Source organism: Mastigoproctus giganteus, chromosome 9, assembly GCF_048544385.1.
Source record: "Mastigoproctus giganteus isolate SK-2022 chromosome 9, ASM4854438v1, whole genome shotgun sequence".
In the NCBI taxonomy this organism is placed as follows: domain Eukaryota; kingdom Metazoa; phylum Arthropoda; class Arachnida; order Uropygi; family Thelyphonidae; genus Mastigoproctus; species Mastigoproctus giganteus.
In genome coordinates this window covers 182822146-182842058 of record NC_143583.1, presented here as the reverse complement: position 1 = coordinate 182842058, position 19913 = coordinate 182822146, and the positions used below count along the sequence as shown (strand labels likewise).

Sequence of the window (19913 nt, the reverse complement as noted above, 5' to 3'; positions counted from 1 at the left end):
ATGAGACTCGTGGCAGAAAAGAATAATAAATGGTATATAAATATAAATTATCAGATGACACAGAAGCCTGTGGGAGATATAAGCTATTCTGTCACAAGTCACAAAGGAGGTTAGGTAAGCAAAGGCAGATTACGAGAAATGTTTGGCAAAGGATGCAAAGAAAAACAGCAAAGACTTCTTTACTTATATAAACTCTAGAAGGAAGGGGATGAATCAGATTGGTCGACTTGATATTGATGGTTCGACTGTTAATGATACTGCTCAGATAGCTGGCAAACTGAATGAGTATTTTGCATCTACATTCAAACATGAGAAATTCTGTAGGGAAGTGGAGGACAGAAGCTTATCTAACTCTACAGGGGCCTAAATGATTTTGTAGTAACATAGCAAAGTGGAGGAGAAATTCTTGAAGTTAAACATAAGAAGGACACCTGGAGTGGATGGAATCTATCCAGTTATATTAAAGAAGGTGGGCAAAGGAAGTAAGCAAACCACTAGACATAATTATAAGAGCATTTTTGGACTCAGGGCAGGTCCCCGTGGACTGGAGATGTGCAAATATATTTCTAATTCACAAAGGGGAATCAAAGGGTGATATGAATAATTAAAGACCTGTTAGTTTAACTTATGTTCCAGGGAAAATAATGGAGTCACTGTTTAAAGAATCATTGCAGGATCATCTATTACTGCAGTCTTGTCTAGATGATCCTGCAGTGCTTCTTTAACCAGTGAACAGGGGAAGTCTTGTCTGACCAGTTTTATTGGATAGTATTATGTGGTCACAAAGGAACTCGATGCAAAAAATATTTTGATGTCATATACTTCTATTTCAAGAAATCTTTTGATACTGTTGCACATGGAAGACTACTGTACAAATTGGAGCAGTATAGCATCAAGGGAAAGTTGCTACAATGAATAAAAGGATGATTGAGTGGGAGAAGACAGAGTGGTAATCAGCGAACACTGCTCTTTGTGGACTAATGTTATTAAAGGAGTCCCCCAGATTTCGTTGTTGGGCTCATTGTTGTTTTATATATTTATCAGTGATATTGATGAAGGTATATTGGGCTTAATGTCAATGTTTGCAGATGATACAAAGGTTGGCAGGTTTGTTAATGACACCATGCTACTGCTACAGGATCTAGAAAAGTTGGGCAGATGGGCTGAGAAGTGGCAACTGAAGTTTAACATTGGCAAATGTAAAGAACTGCATGTGGGAAGCAGTAACCCCAGAGAAATGTGCCAACTGTGTGATACTACAATGAGGGTAGTGGAGACTGAAAAAGATCTATGGGTAATTGTGCTGTCATTTATGAAGTTTTCTGAGCAGTAAAGACAAGTTGCCAGAACAGGTCATGGGGTCTTGTCGGTGATATACAGCAATTTTGCTACCAGGAATAAGGAGGTGATTATCCCTCTATATAAGACGATGGTCAGGCCACACCTTTGAGTACTACACACAGGTCCGGAGGCCTCATTTTAGCAAGGATGTAGAGTTGCTAGAATGGGTACAGAGAAAGGCAACTAGACTGGTTAATGGAATAAAGGTTGGCTGAGTTCTGCAAATTGCAGTGTCTGGAGACTAGGCACCTGCGAAGTGATCAGATTTATGTGTATAAGGCCCGAAATGGTTTGCACAGGCTTAGTGCTCGTGGGATTTTTCCTCTTGCTCAGATTATGAATCTGAGGAGTGTATAAATTCAAATTGAGGAAAGGCAGCTGTAGAATAGATGGAGAAATTTGCCTTTAACCAGTGGGTAGTTGATTGCTGGAACCAATTTCTATCTGTCATTGTGGAAGTTGATAGCTTAAATAAATTCAAGGAATGGGTGAAAAAGGAAGTATTTTTTTTTGCTGATGCAAAAAAAGATTATAAGCTTGCTTTCTAACATCTATGCTAATGTCTTCATAACAAGTGAATGGGTGGGTGTATTGTCGTGCAACAGGAATCAACTGCCTTTCACTCGAAATTACAGCCTCACCTGGGAAGTGTGCTTCAATAGTCTTTGAAGAATATGTACTTAGAATGAAGCATTCTCTCTCTCTCTCTCTCTCTCTCTCTCTCTCTCTCTCTCTCTCTCTCTCTCTCTCTCTCTCTCTCTCTCTCTCTCTCTCTCTCCCTTCAGGTATAAATTCCTTGTGAACCACTTATTTTCAATAAACATGATAGGCTTCGTCTTGAACTGCACACAAAATTTTTGGGCCTTGGTTGATTTTGAAGTCCACCGCATAATCTGATGGTTCACCTCTGAGTTGTTCTAAAACACCTAACACTCATCTCCAGTGATAATACAGTCAATTAAAGTAGGATTGGGTGGTCATTGCTTGATAGCACTCTTCTTTGCTTCTACTTATACGTGAAGCTGTGTAGCACAAATTTTGCACGGATCTCCTTTCCTCAGAATGTTCATGCAGAATTTGACGAATCATCTCCTTATTCATGTCCAGCTTGTTAGCAATCAATTTGAGGATCAAACGTTCTCTTTCTTTGCACAATTTTCCGAACTTTTTCAACTCTGTTCTTATTTCGAGAAGTTGACAGACAACCACTTCTTCGGTCATCACAAACATCCTCACATCCATCTTTGAATTACTTATACCATTCCTAGTAAGGCTTAATGATTCATCACCATAAACAGTTTTTAATCTTTTATACGTTTCTGTCAATCGTGACACGGAATGCTAACAGAGTAATGAAACTGGTTGTCTCCGTTATTAATGTGAATTTGATGTCTTCTTCTGATGGATCCCTAGCCATGTTGGGATTAGAGGAAATGATTTGGCTGATACTGCAACTCGAGTCATCCGTTCCTACAAATAACCTTCGCCTGTCAGTTCCCTATACAGTAATACCCTGAAGTTACACGATAGGTGGATCCAACGAAAATCGCTTAATTCGAATTCGCGTAAGTCGGGTACAACTTTGCATATATTTACATATAAATGTATTTATATGTAAATACATATGTATTACATATGTAATACATATGTATTACATATGTATTTACATATAAATTTTGTTTAATTGGGACCAAGGACTAACAAAAACACTAGTTTAGAAGAAAAATATTAATAAAATTGCAGTTCTTTATACATATTAATACAAAATATGTATTTAAAAAAATGACTTACGTAAAAAAGTTACTCCGATGTCGATGTCTTCATAAAATCTAACAAATTCGTCTGATGACATAGAGACTTCTTTTTTTTTCATGCAGAATTTCTTCGTAGCAAGCTAATTTTTTTTATTCCTTGCTTTGTAGCTATAACGCGTTCTTCGTTGTAGTCTGTTTTCTAAAATTTTAAGCCCTTTTCAATTGAGCTGAGACCTTCTGTCAAGTTTGCAATTGTCATGTGCTTTTCGCCTTTGCCTCATTTAGGCCTGTAGCACGTGCAGTATCACATGGTCTTTCATTTCGCTCAAAGCATTTCACAATTTCATATTTTTTCTCTATCGACAGAGGTGGACTGGCCATAAGCCTTACCGGGGAATCCCCGGTGGGCCTGTGTGATTTTGGCCATAAACCATAGTATGAGGCCACTATAAATTTTCCCGGGTAAGAATTTTTGACCCAGTCTGCCTCTGTTTATCGATATTGCTTTTCTTTTTCTCTCTGAATCTGCAGTGTCTTCACCAGGATGCTTCCTTTTCACACCTTTTAAGTATTTTACTCATTTTTAGGGAATAAAGCACAATTACAAAACGAGGAGGCACGCCTGATACGCATAAACAAAGTTGTGCGCATGTAGCAACTGAATAAACAACACCATAAAGGCAGAGATACACTATTAACACCTCACATTTCTAGGGATTACTGCCATAAAACAATAAAAATCCAGTTACGTTTCTGCTAGTGGAATCTGTTATAAACTGGTAGTAAACTCGATCTAATTGCATACCGATAGCTGGAATTGTGTTGGTTTTTACGTTATTATGATGAAATTTGTTTCCCCTAAAACAAATACATTTTCAGAATCTCCTCTTCATTCCTATCGTGTTGCGTTCAGTTGGGGGTGATTCTGCATTCGACTGCCATTTCTTGTAAACACAAAGGCGAATCGTGCATAATCCAATTCGGTTTGTGTTATATTATAAGATATCGTTACCGTATTTATGAATAGTGTATGGTCGAATTCGTGTAGTGTAAACACGTGTTATACGAGGACTGACTGTATATGCCTCGACCGACGCGATCCATTTCTCTCATGAAAACGATGTAATTTCCGACAAATGTTGAGCACGAATTCGAATGCACACATATAAATATGACAGTTGGAATACAAATTCTTGTATATGTGTGCAGCTCATGCGCAGCAAAGTTGAATTTTGTTCATCTTTCACTCTCACTCTCCGCCGTCGCACCGTATATCGATAACATATGAAAAACGACCTTGAAGATAGTGGGCGGCAGTGTTGCCAGACGAAAAAAATCAAGAACCGCGTAACTCCGAGTTCGCGTAAGTCGGGGTATTACTGTACAGACTACTGCCAAGATTTGTAGAATGGACAGACAGCAAATAAATTATATATTTGGATTTAAGCTGTAATTAAAACATTGCAGTCTAGTCTGTGTAGGAATTGTAAAGAGTAATTTTTCATGTTTGATTCTGAATTGGAAGTCATCTTGCACACTTTTCTGCTGAGGGGTTGATGGCCATCTTATGTGCAATACTTGTGACACTATTTTACCAGTGCATGGAATAATGTTTTACCACTTTTACTCATCTGACTGTTACCTTATACACTGAGTTAGATTTTATCAGAGAATAACCACATGTCAGATGATTTAAAAATTTTTACAAATTAGTAACTTGTAATATTTGTAAAAGAATAAGAGAAGTTTACCTCAATATAATACTCTCCAGAAATTAAAATGAAAACAATTAAAAAATCAAAAATCTTACATTACAGTAAAAAATAATTAAAAATCAATTGAACACAATTAAATATTAAGTAAAAAAATAATTAAAAGAATTAAAGTCTTAGTTGAAGCCAACTATATCACATTTTGAGACAAAGTATACAAACAAATTTTTGGTTTGCCAATGGGATTGAGCCCGAGCAACTTAATATCATAGGTCAGGTCTATCTCTCAACAATTGAGCGTATACATTTGACACCTTTTCTACCCTTTATCACATACTATGGTAAGTATTTAGACGATGTTCTAGTTGTTACTGATAGTAGCACTGTCCAAGATATTTTACATTCATTTAATAATATTCATTCTAGACTCAAATTTACATTGGAAAGGGATAATATGGATACTAAGTCATTCAATTTTCTAAATTTCACGCTTTTACTAAGGAGTTGAATAAAATCCAATTTAACATTATTGTAAACCTACAAACACTGGTATGCTTCTGCATTATAACAGCTATCACCCGTTCACCTACAAAACAAGCCTGCCTTTGCAAAGGGTTGCTCTTACAAAGAAAGGATTAAGTTTTGCAAATTAGTGTCTGGAGACTAGGCACCTGCGAGGTGGTCTGATTGAGGTGTATAAAGTCTTGAATGGTTTGAACATTCTCAATGCTGATGGGATTCTTCCTCTTTCTCAGAATAATCCTGAGAGGGCATAAATTCAAATTGAGGAAAGACAGTTGTAGGATAGATGTGCGGAAATTTGCCTTTAGCCAGTGGGTGGTTGATTCCTGGAACAAACTTCCATAAATAGATTCAAGGCAGAACTAAACAAACATTTGGAGCAAGTGAAATGAGAAGGGTTGTTTTGGGGGGGGGGGGTCGATACTATATAAGCTTGTTTTCTTGCTTCATGTGCCTTTACCAATCCTAATGCTAAAGGATCTATTGTCTTTAATCAATTTTTCAATGCCTATAAATGTTCAATGACAATAAATATTCAATGACAGAATCTGCTTTGGGCTCAGAAATACAAATATTAACCAGCAGATTCTTAAACAGGGGTTACCCCCTTGCTACAGTAAACCGAATTATGGTACAAGCTAAGGATAGGATACAAAAAAACTACACCAACCAACGATAGTAATATCAAAAAATACTTTATTTCTGTCCCATATGTTGAACAGTGGCACAAGCAGCTTAACAGATTCTTTAAAGATTGACTTTAAATTTGTTGCCAGATCAATACGAAAATTACACCCTATACTAAATCGCTCAGTGCTTTCCTCGTTTCCAACACAAATAAATGACCTGGTGTACAGCATTTCTTGTGGTAATTGCAACTCATCTTACCAAGGTTCTACGTGGTTTCCTCTGAATTTTTGTGATAATCAGCAGCCTCGGTTCGTGCTTCTCGTTCAGCAGCGTCAGAATTAGCCTTTCATACCGTTAATGAAAAACATACTACTTTTTTATTTAATGAGGCCAAAATACTTAGTGTCCAGCGTAATTATATGAGACTATTAATTGCAGAAACTGTCAAAATTAAATTACATGAGAATTCTGTTAATGTCCGCTGGCCATATCTAATCTCTGATTCATGGTCCTTTACGCCCATGTGCGAAGATAAATAATCCCCATTTAAGTTCCATGCTCACCCCTATTCGGTAATTTTCATTCCTGTGATCACAACATACGGTCGAAAAGTGTTGTCAGCTTTGGGAAAGAAAATCGTTTTGCAATTTTTTCATTAAATTCTTTTAATTATTTTTTTACTGTAATGTAAGATTTTCGATTTTTTAATTGGTTTCTTGTTAATTTTTGGAGAGTATTGTACGGAAGTGTTCTACATATCATATTGAAGTAAACTTCTCTTATTCTTTTACAAATATTGATATCAACATAGAACGTATTAAGCATTACAACTCTGGTTCATACTATCAACTTGTAATATGTATATGAGGGGTAGTTAAAGTTTCTAGCCTCTCATAGAAGGAATGCTGGAACATGCAGAAAACCCATATACTTTGTCAGCACAGTCCACCTCCCCTGTTAAGTCGACACACTTTCTGGCACAATCCAGAAAGTGTGTCTTTCTGGATTTTGACTCAAATTTTGACCCATCACAGTTTTGATGTACTGTTGAATTTCTGTTCTTTCAAGACCTTTTTGAGATTTTGAAAATAGAAAATGGAGTCCAGTAGAGCCAATTCCGATCAGTTAGGCAGTTGCTGTAATAGCTCAAACCTATTGCACAGTTTTGCCTGAGTCACAAATGCTGTGTGTGCCGGTGCATTGTCTTGATGCAAGATGACGCCTTTGGCCAATTTCCTGCACCTCTTGAGCTTCCTCGTGGGAATGTTTCATTAGGTTAGAACAATATTCAGCATTGATAGGGGCACCTTATTCCAGAAAATTAATCATGATCCTTTCTGCATCTCAGGAGACATATCTCCCAGCCAACTTCTTCTGTACTTGGAACTTTTTAGGCAGGGAAGAAGATGAGGAATTCTTCTTCTTTCCGACTTCTGTGCATTCTTTAGGTCCCTAAAGCATTGAATCTGCATTCTGTGTATTAGGGACCCACCTTGAAGAAAGCTTCATTCCTAAAATATTCATCGCAGTATCGTGAGCTTGCATAATGGGAGATGCCAAACGTCTCCATGTGCTTCAGTGTTATTTTGCAGCCTTGCATGATCAGGTCTTGAATGACATCCATACTTGCAAGTGTTTACACGGAAAAAGGCCTCCCACTGTGGGGTGCATCTTGAACACTGTCTCTCATCCACGCTTAAATTCGGAAAACCAGTTTCTGACTGTGGCATATGCAGGACAAGGTTCTCCTAATGTTTGTTGCTTGCCTTCATTAATTTCTTTCGCCGATGTTCCCTTTAATTTAAGGTATTTAATGACTTTGCGGTACTTGTTTCTCTCAATGGTCACGATCTTCATTCACCTTCCACACTTTGATTCCCTCTGTAGTTACAACCTGAACTTTTATGTGAATACACAAGAAGAGTCACAACACAGTTTGGCAATATTGTCTTTCACAAAAACCTTTGCAATCTATATTGGGCTAAAAACGTTTCCCATCATAACATAGAGCATTTATTTTGATTCCATATAGCACCTTTTACCCAGTTTTATACTTCCGTACCTTTTGATACAGTCTCTCTTAGAAGTTATTAGAAATATCTCTTATAACCTCTCTTAGAAGTTATTAGAAATATTTTGTGGACTTGGTGCACTGTAATGTTAGTCACTTTTGCACCAATAAGACAAAAAGCCATCTAACCAATCCAAAATTTCCTTAATCATGAGATCCTTCCAAGTTCATTAACAGATTGTTTTCAGACCTATATGCAAGGGTCCTGCATGGCCTCTGTTCTCAGTGCCATCTTATTCACATAAGAATAAATCATATGCCCATCACTGGATTCATACCTTTTATGCTGATGATATTTCTATTTCTTACCAATCCTAGAATATGAGCATCATTGAGATGCATTTTTAAATGATACAAAGTAGGTACAGCAACACATTTTTACTTCTTACACATGAGTAATAAGGATAAGATGCACCATGAAACTGACATCCTCTCTCTTTCATTTGTGAATTTTGTGTGTGTGTGCGCGCGTGCGTGCGTAAAATCAATTTATTGCCAAATCAGAATTAAAAGATAGTGATAAACTGAAATAATGGCATGCCCATTTACTAGAGGATTTACGGAAACTGAATACAAAAGGTGTCAGTTAATCACAATCATCGGCGATCATTACGTATAATTTTTGACATTTCTCATATATAATATATCCTTCTCTCATATTTCAGTATCCATTAAAATTTTGTTAATTTTATGAAACCATTAAGAAAGAAAGAATAAAATTTTGCAAGGCCATAGTGAAGAACAGATCTGTCAAGTGGAATGTAAATTCTTATAAATAATTATCCAGGACGCAAGTAAAGAAGATTAAGCTGTCTCAGAACAACACCTCAGTTATTATGCCAGTCATATATTTCAACTGTAATTTTCCAACAGCATTTCAAATTTTGTGGGGTAAATTGGATTAATTTTGTCATTAATTCAGTGTAAGGAAATCTGGATTTTTGGAAACAGGTTCCACCCTGCCTTCACAATAGATACTAGGGCGCAGAGCCCCCTAGTATCTATTGTGTAATCACTTGCTTGACAACCCCCAGCCAATATCAAATATACAAAAAAATGTCTTAACCTGCTCGGTATCATTACTGAAGCCTCTTCGGAAAGAGTTTCCTTCACATGATTGACCGATTTGATTACACCTGCTGCTCGGGTGGCTTCTTAAAAAGTCTCGTGCACTACTCCATTCACAGTTCTCGCATCTTCAAAACACCTTAGACATTTCGCTCCGTGTAACAATAATTTCAAATTAAATCTCTCAACATCTCGCGGTGAAACTATTCAACCGAGCAACCACTTTACACATAATTTTACATTTATTCCATTTATTACCTGTTTTGTCCCACGCAAAATGTAGAGATGGAGTAATTCAAATCTTCTACACCCCTTCAACACATCTCACGGTGAGACAATGCTATTCAACCAAGCAACCACTTTACACACCTTTTTAACCTGATGCTATTTTTCCCGTTTTGTCCCACGTAAAATGTAGAGGTATGACGGAATAAGTCAAATCTTTTACACCCTTCTCGCACATAAATTTACACATTGCTGTCTGAATTTTTAAATTTTATGGCTGGGGCAAAAAAAATCCCAGTCATAAGACTTGGATTTTTTTTGATATATTTTTGAATAATGATTATTCACAAGAGAAAAATTAATATAAAAGGACTTCCTAGACCTGATGTGTAATCCAAAAGCACCTAATCCAAATATTAGCTATTGGACAATGTTTTAGAAACCTAAGTATGAAATAATTATCAGCATATGCTGCGCATTCATTAAAGTTAGAAAAAGAAATAAGAAATGGGAGCAAAATAGCAGAGAAAAAAAAAGAGGACAAAGATCCCCTTGAGGATTACTAGTTTATCCTTCACGAATATATGAGCCACTTCCTTCTTTCCTGAATCAGTCTGTCTCTGAGATATTAATTTTAGTATATCAAGATTTATACTAAAGATATCAAGATATATCAAGATATATCTTGTTATATCTTGATATATCTTGTTATATCAAGTTATATCAAGATATATTTAGTATATCAGTGCCAATCATACAGAGATAGGACTCCAAATTAATAACAATTGCTCAACCTATACTGAAGCAGAAGCAGAGCTGACAAGGGGAAAAATAGCACGCTAACCCACTCTCTGCTATCATGAAATGAACACGAGTAATAAGTTGATTCAAGTGAGTAATTGTTGAGCTATATGGACATAATGAGTCATAACCAATCTAAGAATGAAGATACTTTTAAGAAATGGCAGAGAAATAGCTATAGGTCCAAATTTTGAAACTGCTATCTTTTTTAGGAATTGGAATTTCTTTTCCTTTGTTTGTCTCAATAAGTCCTCCTCAATATACTCAAAGCCTTCAGTTTTAATGATGATTCATGAGATATAATTGAAAGATATACCAAATTCCTGAAAAGGTTGAGGCCAAGAAACACAATCAAGGCCGACATAAGAACCACAAACCAGTGCCACATATTCAGATTGAATGTCTAGACAGACAAGCTTACTAACTTGCTCAACTCATACACATACTCCTGTAATGAATGTGCCTGTGTCACTTCAGCTGGGACATGGCAATACAGATCATTAACTTGCTTCTTTCCCCTCTACCCCCATCAGTTGCCTGTAAAGTCTTGTCTAGACTACAACACATATGTTTATGAATTTTCTAAGATAGATGTGTTGGCCTTGAAGCTCTGCTCAGTATCAGGAGAAACACTTGAGATTTTCTCCTAGCTGTACACCGATGAGGTAACAAGAATTACCAAAACAGTACACCATCTGGAGAGTGGTTTTTGTATTCGTAATGTGGTTAGTAGTAGGCATTTTGTTTTATTCCATAGCCTAGTTTTTTGGTGTTTCTGTATTAATTAGCAGATCTTATTCTTAAGATATATTCAATGTAGTATCAGAAGAAAGGTGCATCCTACTGCTATATTAGAGAGGATGGACAGGTGAAATGGGCAAGTTTTTTTTTTTTTTTTTTTTTTTTGCTGATGCTGTATAAGCATGCTTCTTACATCATATGCCAGTACTGCTAATAATAATACACTGTTAAATTCAAAACCTGCCCACCCATCCTGCTTCATTGGTACTACATGGTCTGCAGTGGAAAAATTGCAGCATTTTGTTAATACCAGTTAAATTACTGACATTAACAGAATGCTGGAATATTCATCTTGATAAAGACTTCCCAAATCAAGTACATCAGACCAGCAAAAATATATTAAAAATACACAGTAAACTTCATTTTCAATTTACACAGTATAAAGTGAAGTCTGTCAAGTACTTTTATCTTTTATTCCTATGTCATAACTTTATTTTCTCTTTCACACATTCACTTTTCAGCAGTAGTTCAACATTTATAAGCTAAAGTAGTTCAACATTTAATAACAATCATAGTACTCTTTAAACCTTATGAAAACAGGTCCAAAATGAATCTAGAAAAAAAAAGTTAGTCAAAAAGTTGAAAATCAACACAGTGGCAGGAGCACATCAACATGCAACACTGTGTGTGTGTGTATATATATATGTGTGTGTGTGTGTGTGTGTGTGTGTATATATATATATATATATATATATATTCCTCCACTGGATTATATCAGATTGACGGTTTATACAGAGCCTGTATATATGTACATAACTAGGCACTGCCTTAGTAGCATATTTAATACAGCTTACGCTGATTGAAAAAGTTGTACCTGTATTTGCTTCTAAGGTAGTAATCAATTCTTAGCTTCCTTCTTGCCTCACTCTTCTTTCATTTTTCATGAGAACCTTTACTACTAGCCTAACATACTGTTGGCCCACGGGCTATCTTGGTTTAAAATATAATATATAATTTTAGCATCCAACCTTTTGCCAGTAAGAGGGCGCTGGCACCATATACTATACCTATATATTTTAACACGTACGCCACAACGTGGTTTTTTCCCGCGTCACGTCATTGTGGTAAGTTTGCCTTACACGTTATACTACGCCGTAAGTAATCAGGAACTGGCCATTCCTTTCTTCTGCATTCAAGATTATATTTTATTCGTACTTTCCAAATTGGTTGTTTAATTCTATTGCAATACCAGGTTCTCTTACTAGAAGGGACGGGAAGTTACGCTCCCGGTATGTTCCGACGTAAAAAATTTGCCTTACTACTATTCCTTCACTTTATCTATATGCTATCTTTTTTTACATTTCATACCTCAAGAACTATTAGAGCAATTCGAGGGGGATTGAGGTACTATTACTTTTCTATCACCTAATCTCCGTTCTCCTTATTTAGCAATAGCTGACTATCTTTTGTCATCCAATAACATGTTATATAGTATTATTGGTTCTTTACTATCACCATTATTTGCTTTTTACTTTGATTTCATTGTCTGGGCTATCGGTCGGGCTAAAGTCATCTAGCTTGTTAACCACCTTAATTCGTTTACCTCCCTAACTAATTATCTTCTATCCACTACTATATTCTAGTTTAATCTTAACTTAACTTAGTTGTCACCTTACAGATATCACTATGATATCTATTTACCATTCGTCAGGAATAACAGGCAGATGATGACAGAAACTGATAGCTCGCCAATTGTAGGAGGACACATTGTAAGGGTTAGCCCTCGATAAAGTCCTTTGCAATGTGTCCACCCTATCTTTACTACAATTGGCTGGACATAGTATTTAGTAATTATCCTTATATATATATGTTTCATTTTTGTATATAACCACTATGTTTCCCTACCAGGTTATTACCATGGACCAGAGACAGCTATGACAGCTATCACAGCACTTAGTTACCACCTGCTCATTCACAATAAGTTCATAGATATTAAGACTGATGTAATGTTTTATCTAGACATTGATGGCATTAATCAGCTCTTCTCTCCCTTGTCAGGTCCTTTGTTTAGGTTTACACTTATTGTATCACCATTATAATTAATTATCTTACGTTTATAACTTAACTATTGCCATATCCACTATATATATATATATATATACAGTGAAACTTCTCCTAACGGACATCTCTCTACAACGGACATTTTCAAATTCCCCAACTCACCTCCATTGGTTTTTAACGTGTTTGCAGCTTCTGTCTAGTGGACATTCTCTGTAACGGATGCGGACAGGCAATCTGCACTGTTTCGTTTAGATTAGCACTTAATTTGATCTCCTCATAACGGACAGCGGGCGAGCTAACTAGAACATCGTCTAAATTCCTCCCATAGTATGTGTTATGGTGTCGAAAAGGTATCAAATGTATATGCTCAATCGTTGAGAGCTTCGTATAATTAATCGGTATCGAGTTTTTATTTAACATATCCCAAATAAAATCTAATGTGTATTCAATTTACAATCGTATATAAGGGGTAACATCTAGTGAGAATAAATTGTCATTGTCGCCAAGTCTACAGTCTTTAAGATTATTAAATATAATGTATCATAGTTCTTAATCCCAAATTGTGTTACCTGTCTAAAGGGTTTTATAATGCTATATACATGTGTGACAAAGGATGAAAATGCCGAGTTCCTGTAGGAAACAATAGGTCGAATAGGAAATCCAGTCTTGTGTAATTTTACCTGACCGAAAAGTGAAGGAATATTGTATGTTCTGGCCTTCGGTTCCTTTAACTGGGCCATAGTAATGTAGTTGTTTTTTCGATACGTGGTTAACGTTTTATTGTATTGATTGACCAAATTGGTAAACAGTGCCGGGTCTACTTCAAGATAAGTGGTGGTATCTGAAACAACTGAATCTAACTTATTAATATTATCAGGTTTATCTAGTATTACAACTATATCTGCCCTCTGTATAATAATGTCCTTATTTCCCCAAAGTTCTTGTAAAGCTGAACTGTCATGTGTATTCAATTTAGGAAGTTGCGTTTCTTTTATGTTATTCACTACTTGGTTAACTTGTTGAATAAATAAATCTTTTTGTGGAATATTATGAAGTCCAAATTCAATATCAATTACGCATTGTTTTTTAGGTAGTTTTCGAGGTGGTAAATTATAATTTAGCCCTTTGGATAAAAGTGAAATCTGGTCCTGCGATACCGCATATGAATGAGGAAAGATTTGTAACCTGTTGATATGTCGGTTTGCTGAATACTGAGTGAGCTACCTATTAAGGAAATTTTTCACTTGATTAAACTTTTAGTTGAGGCCAACTATATTACCTTTCGAGACAAGGTGTACAAACAAATTTTTGGATTGCCAATGGGTTTGAACCTGAGCAGCTTAATATCAGAGATCTATCTCTCAACGATTGAGCATATACATTTGACACCTTTTCGACCCCTTATCACATACTATAGGAAGTATTTAGACGATGTTCTAGTTATTACTGATAGTAGTACTATCCAAAACATTTTACATTTGTTTAATAATATTCGTTCTAGACTCAAATTTACATTGGAAAGGGAGGATACGGATACAAAGTCATTAAACTTTCTAAATTTCACGCTTACTCGGGACTCGAATAAAATCCAATTTAGCAGCTAGCGAAAACCTACAAACACCAGTATGCTTCTACTTTATAATAGCTATCATCCGTTCACCTACAAAAGATCGATTATCTTTAATCAATTTCTAAATGCCTATAAATATTCAACGACGGGATCTGCTTTGGACTCAGAAATACAAATATTAACTAGCAGGTTCTTAAATAGGGGTTATCCCCTTGCCACAATAAACCGAATTAGAGTTCAGGCTAAGGATAGGATACAAAATACTACACCAACCAACAATAGTAATATCAAAAAAATACTTTATTTCTGTCCCATTTGTTGAACAGTGGCACAAACAGCTTAATAGATTCTTTAAATATACCGAATTTAAAACTGTGGACAAGCCAGTACAGAAATTATACACTATACTGAAACAATTGCTCGGTTCTTTCCGCGTTCGTAACACAAATTAATGATCTGGTATACAACATTTCTTGCGGTGATTGCGACTCGTCTTATCAAGGTTCGACGAGATTTTCTCTGAATATTCGTGTAAATCAACATGAAGCCTCAGTTCGTGCTTCTCGTTCAGCAGCATCAGAATTAGCGTTTCATGCCATTACCGAAAAACATACTTTTTTATTTAAAGAGGCCCAAATACTTAATGTTCAACGTAATTATACACAACTATTAATTGCAGAAACCATTGAAATTAAATTACACAAGAATTCTGTTAATGTTCAGCGTCCATATTTGATCTCCAATGCGTGGACCTTTACGCGCATGCGCGAAGACAAATAATCACTATTTAAGTTTCAGGTTCAACCGTATTCGGTAATTTTCATTCCTGTGATCATGATATACGGTCGAAAAGCGTTGTCAGCTTCCGGAAGGAAAATTGTTTTAAATTTTCGTTAGATTCTTTTTAATTTTTAATTGCGTTAAATTGATTTTTAATTGTGTTAAATTGGTTTTTAATTATTATTTTTTTTATATACTCTAAGTTTTCGATTTTTTTCGTTTTAATTTCTGGAGAGTATCATACGGAAGTGTTCTACTTACTATATTGAGGTAAACTCCTTATTATTTTACAAATATTAATATCAACGTAGAATGTATCGAGTATTACAGCTCTGATTCATACTATCTAATAAATGAAATAAATAAAAAAAAAAAGTGGATTGTAAAATTTTGGTGTGTATATATATATATATATATATATATATATACATAAAACATTATCTCAAATCCATAGTTGGTGAGGGTTTCTCAAATTTTGCTAATTTTAAAGCCTATGCAGCTTTCATGACAATTTCTCTCTCTCTTGGAGGCGTGGTTTTAATTTAGTAAAAAGGTAGAAAGGCTTACAGTGTAGTATTATGCATTTTTTTCTTTTAAATATACTTTATTTGTTTCAGCCATCTATAGCCAATGCAACAAATATTGATACCCTCTTAGTTGCTACTGAAAAGGATGATAAAATGATAATGCCGCCTGAGCCCATTCAAGATAAAGTTGCCTTCATAATTAACAATTTATCACAAGTAAATCTTGCTCAAAAGGTAATATTGTTTTGTTTAATATTTGAAGATTTTGATGTTTAAAATAATTCATAATCTTTTCTTGCTAAATGCAACTGTTGAAAGAACTCTAATAATTAATGACAGAATAAATGCTATCCTGCATTTATTGTAGCTTCGGTTTTATACTGCCATTCATTGGTATGTTATGTCTTAATATATATCCTAATAATAACTAATAGCGTTTTATGTTTTGAAATTTTTTTTAAACTGTCTGGTTATCTGTGTAATGGAATGTATGCATTCATTTGAAGTTTGAGAATTTTACATTTATTTATTTTACTAGCACATCTAGGTGCCTTATAGACTACAGAGCCTGGAAAATGATTCCTTCATTTGCCAAGCTCTGTAGCCTACATATTTAGTCTTTCATAGGTGTGGACCACATATTTGAACTTGCCAGCAATTTCACTAGTCTTTGGACCTGTTCAGTCCTTTTTTGTAAAATTCAAAATGCATTTAAAATTGCAGGATGTTAAATTTCACTTCAAAATGAAGTGGCCTTAAAACAGAACATGCAGTTTTTTAAAACAGTAAAGAGAAGCTCTCCACAAATAGCTGACTTTACCAGATTGGAGGGGGGGAATTTTCATGTTTGTCCGCACTTCCATGTGGAGGTAGAGCTGTTCATGCTCAAGTAATCTCATTGTAAATGTTATTCAAAAATAAGAAAATTTGTGGTACTGGCAAATATGTCATTGAGGTGGTGAGTAGTCCCTAAACAAAATCTGCTCTTCTACACTACATTAATCAAAACAAAAATACAAATTTTCATAATTTATTAAGTAAACACTTACTCGCAGCCTTTTTAGTAGGATATTGCTTCATTCAGTGGATACGTTTTGAACCATGTCAGGACTTGCCTTTCATCAACTGTAGCCATTGTCACACAACATTAGGTAAATGATGTTAATATATACGGTGGATTCCAGTTAATCAGGACAGCCGTTTATTTGGGACAAACCTTAAAGAACAGAACCTAATCGAGAAAAGTAGCCAGGATTTTCTTCGCTTAATTGGTACAACGTGCTGTTTAATCGGGACAGGAGACTTCAAGACTCGAGATTACCCTACAATTGTCTCCGACCATACCATGTGGTATGGTCAGATTTCTAGAGATGACACCATAAAACAAAAACAATTAGCAGTTTCTGGTTTATTGGGCTTTTCTGTTAGTGCAATCTATTATAAAAGGTAAAGTGCAGCCATTATCAACCCACTGCAGGATGGAAGCCTCCTCAACAATTCATGCTGAGGGAAATGGACCATAATCTGCCACGCTGGTCCAGTGCGGGTTGGCAGATCGACCATATTCAGCAGTCAGGGGCTTGAACCCCAGTCTACTCAAAGAGCGTGTGCTAATGCACTCCTGCCCCTGACCACTCAGCTATTATAAGCGGATAGTAAACTCGATCTTATTGAATTTGCGATAATACCCATACCTGGAATTCTGTGGATTTTTACGTTATTATGGTGAAATATGTTTCTCCCTTCCATGAAATCTTCAATCTTATAAAAAACATAAATAAATTTTCAGAACCTTCTTTTCATTTCCTATTTTTTAAGCTTTGTAACTTGTTACTCCGTTCTCACTTCCATGTATTGTATTAGTTGCAATTTGTGTATGCCATGTTCTTTGGTATTGATTGCTTATCTTTTTTACTGTTAATGTTAACCCCCACCCATTAAAATGTCAGTGAACAGTTAGTATGTACATATTATAGTACGTATTAATTAAGCCATGCAGATAAGCCTACATTTATTTTTGTTTTGCCTAACCTTTGGAAAATATTCTTCCAATTTTCACTATCATTTAATTTTTTATTTGTTAAGGTAATAAAGTGTAAATTTGTGCTTTTGTAATGTGATTTGATCGTACAGAGAATCAATCGTGAAGCGGGAGTCCACTGTATTTTAACTATTTACATGAAACTTCGCATAATTGGGGCAGCTGCTTAATCAGGCCAAAATGCATTATCCCAATGTGTTCCAAATAACCAGAATCCACTGTATATATATTTTTAAACAATCCAGCTATTGATCCAAAGCCTTAAAATCTACAGTGTTTGTTGAATTGGCCAAAGTTTTGGCCTTTTCAGTTTGCATTGAACCTATAATTAGTATATTTACTGTTCAAGCCTATTATTTATTTATTTTATATTTTTATTTTTTATTTTTGTAATGGTTGTGTACCACTCTCTTATAAATTTATGGAAAAATTTAATTTTAGCCCAATTTTTCAAATTTGTATGGTGCCCCGATTTCAGAATGGAATATTTTTATACCAATTTTCCCTTTGGCACTTTTTTAACGATTTGTAAATGAAATGAAAAACAAAGGAAAACTCTAAACCCCAAGTCTGAATATTGAGGATGCCTTGGTTGAATTTCTACAGTTGGTCCAGTGTGCTACTCATACCTATAGTTTATTTGTCTTTGTTGAGTTCAAGGTTGTGTTTGCCTCCCTTTAATGGGAGAGTAGCCTTGAATGTCTAAGACTCCTTAAGTGCCCTCAACAACCATTTGATACCCTTCGGCAGTGTTGAATCCAGAGCGTTTGCACTGCAAGGGTGTAAACTTTGGGGGCTACATTTAGTATATTTTTTCTATTATTATTCAATATTTACAACGTATGTATATTTTACAAACAAATATGTATATTTATGAATGTTATAATAAGAGAATATGAGAAAACAAAAGGAAATATTTATTATTTAACATCTAAATACTAATAGTCAGTTCACAAAAACCACATTACTGACAATAATCACAGTTCATAATATGAAAATCATATTATAAACTGTGATTAAAATTTGCAAAAAAAATATACAAATTATAATCAAACATGCAAGCAAGTACTGTATTGTAATAATCTTATTTTCCTTTGCATATATATCAAATCACTTCATTTATTAATTTTTTCGATAACTCATTCAGGCCCTCCAAGCTTATCTTCATGCAATCTTGCAATATTACAGTACAGATGCATATATACTAAAAAGTTTGTAAAATATATTGTTTATAGGCTGCGACCAAACTGTCTTGTTTGCGGTATACAAAGGAAGAATTAGCCACAAATAGACTCTTGCTGTAAAAAAAAACCAAATAAATGGAATCTGAAAACCATGAAGTTAAACTGCCAAAGATTGAATTAGTTTAATGGCTGCAGTAAACTCCCCTGAAAGCCGTGGGACACTTTATAATTACAATAGCATCTGTCAGGAACTTATTCGCAACCTGCAATCTTGTTTGCGATATATGGGTTTCGGGGACTGACGGCTGTCATCGTGAAACAGGTGGATATATGGGATGTGTTAAGGTAACTAAGAATAAGAATAGGTGCATGTATAACAATGCTAGAAGTATAGTATATAAATTTGATGAATTTGAATTGTTGGTCAAGACATCAAAGGCAGATATTGTTGGGATATCAGAGACGTGGTGTCACACAGATATTAGGAATGCAGAATTGGAATTTGGGGAGTACAATGTGTACAGAAAGGATAGGAAGGGAGGAGGTGTTATGCTGTTAATTAAGAAAAACATAAAATCAAAAGAAGTGCATCCAGTTGATATAGATGAACAGTGCACTATTGAGTCAGTTTGCTGTGATATAACACTGTGAAAGCAAAAATAAGAGTAGGAGTGTGTTATAGGCCTAATGAGTACAATGAACAATTGTACAGAGAAATAGAGTGGGCTACTAAATCAGAATGTCTTATAATGGGGGATTTTAACTTCCCAGATATTGGAACTTGTGGGTTGGTCTCACACACACACACACACACACACACACACACACACACACACACACACACACACACACACACACACTAGTAGGACTTTTGTGTATTTATTG

General features: G+C 35.3%; 1 protein-coding gene across 6 annotated transcripts in view; it reads left to right on the top strand.

Annotated features, from left to right (window-relative positions):
• The window catches only part of Not1 (CCR4-NOT transcription complex subunit 1), a 710948-nt gene that overhangs the window by 333411 nt on the left and 357624 nt on the right, over positions 1-19913 (top strand). For all 6 annotated transcript variants that reach the window (XM_090381951.1, XM_090381950.1, XM_090381952.1 and 3 more), the window contains one exon: positions 15894-16037. In XM_090381951.1, coding sequence (XP_090238077.1) covers positions 15894-16037 — 144 coding nt within the window. The remainder of the gene's footprint in view (positions 1-15893; positions 16038-19913) is intronic.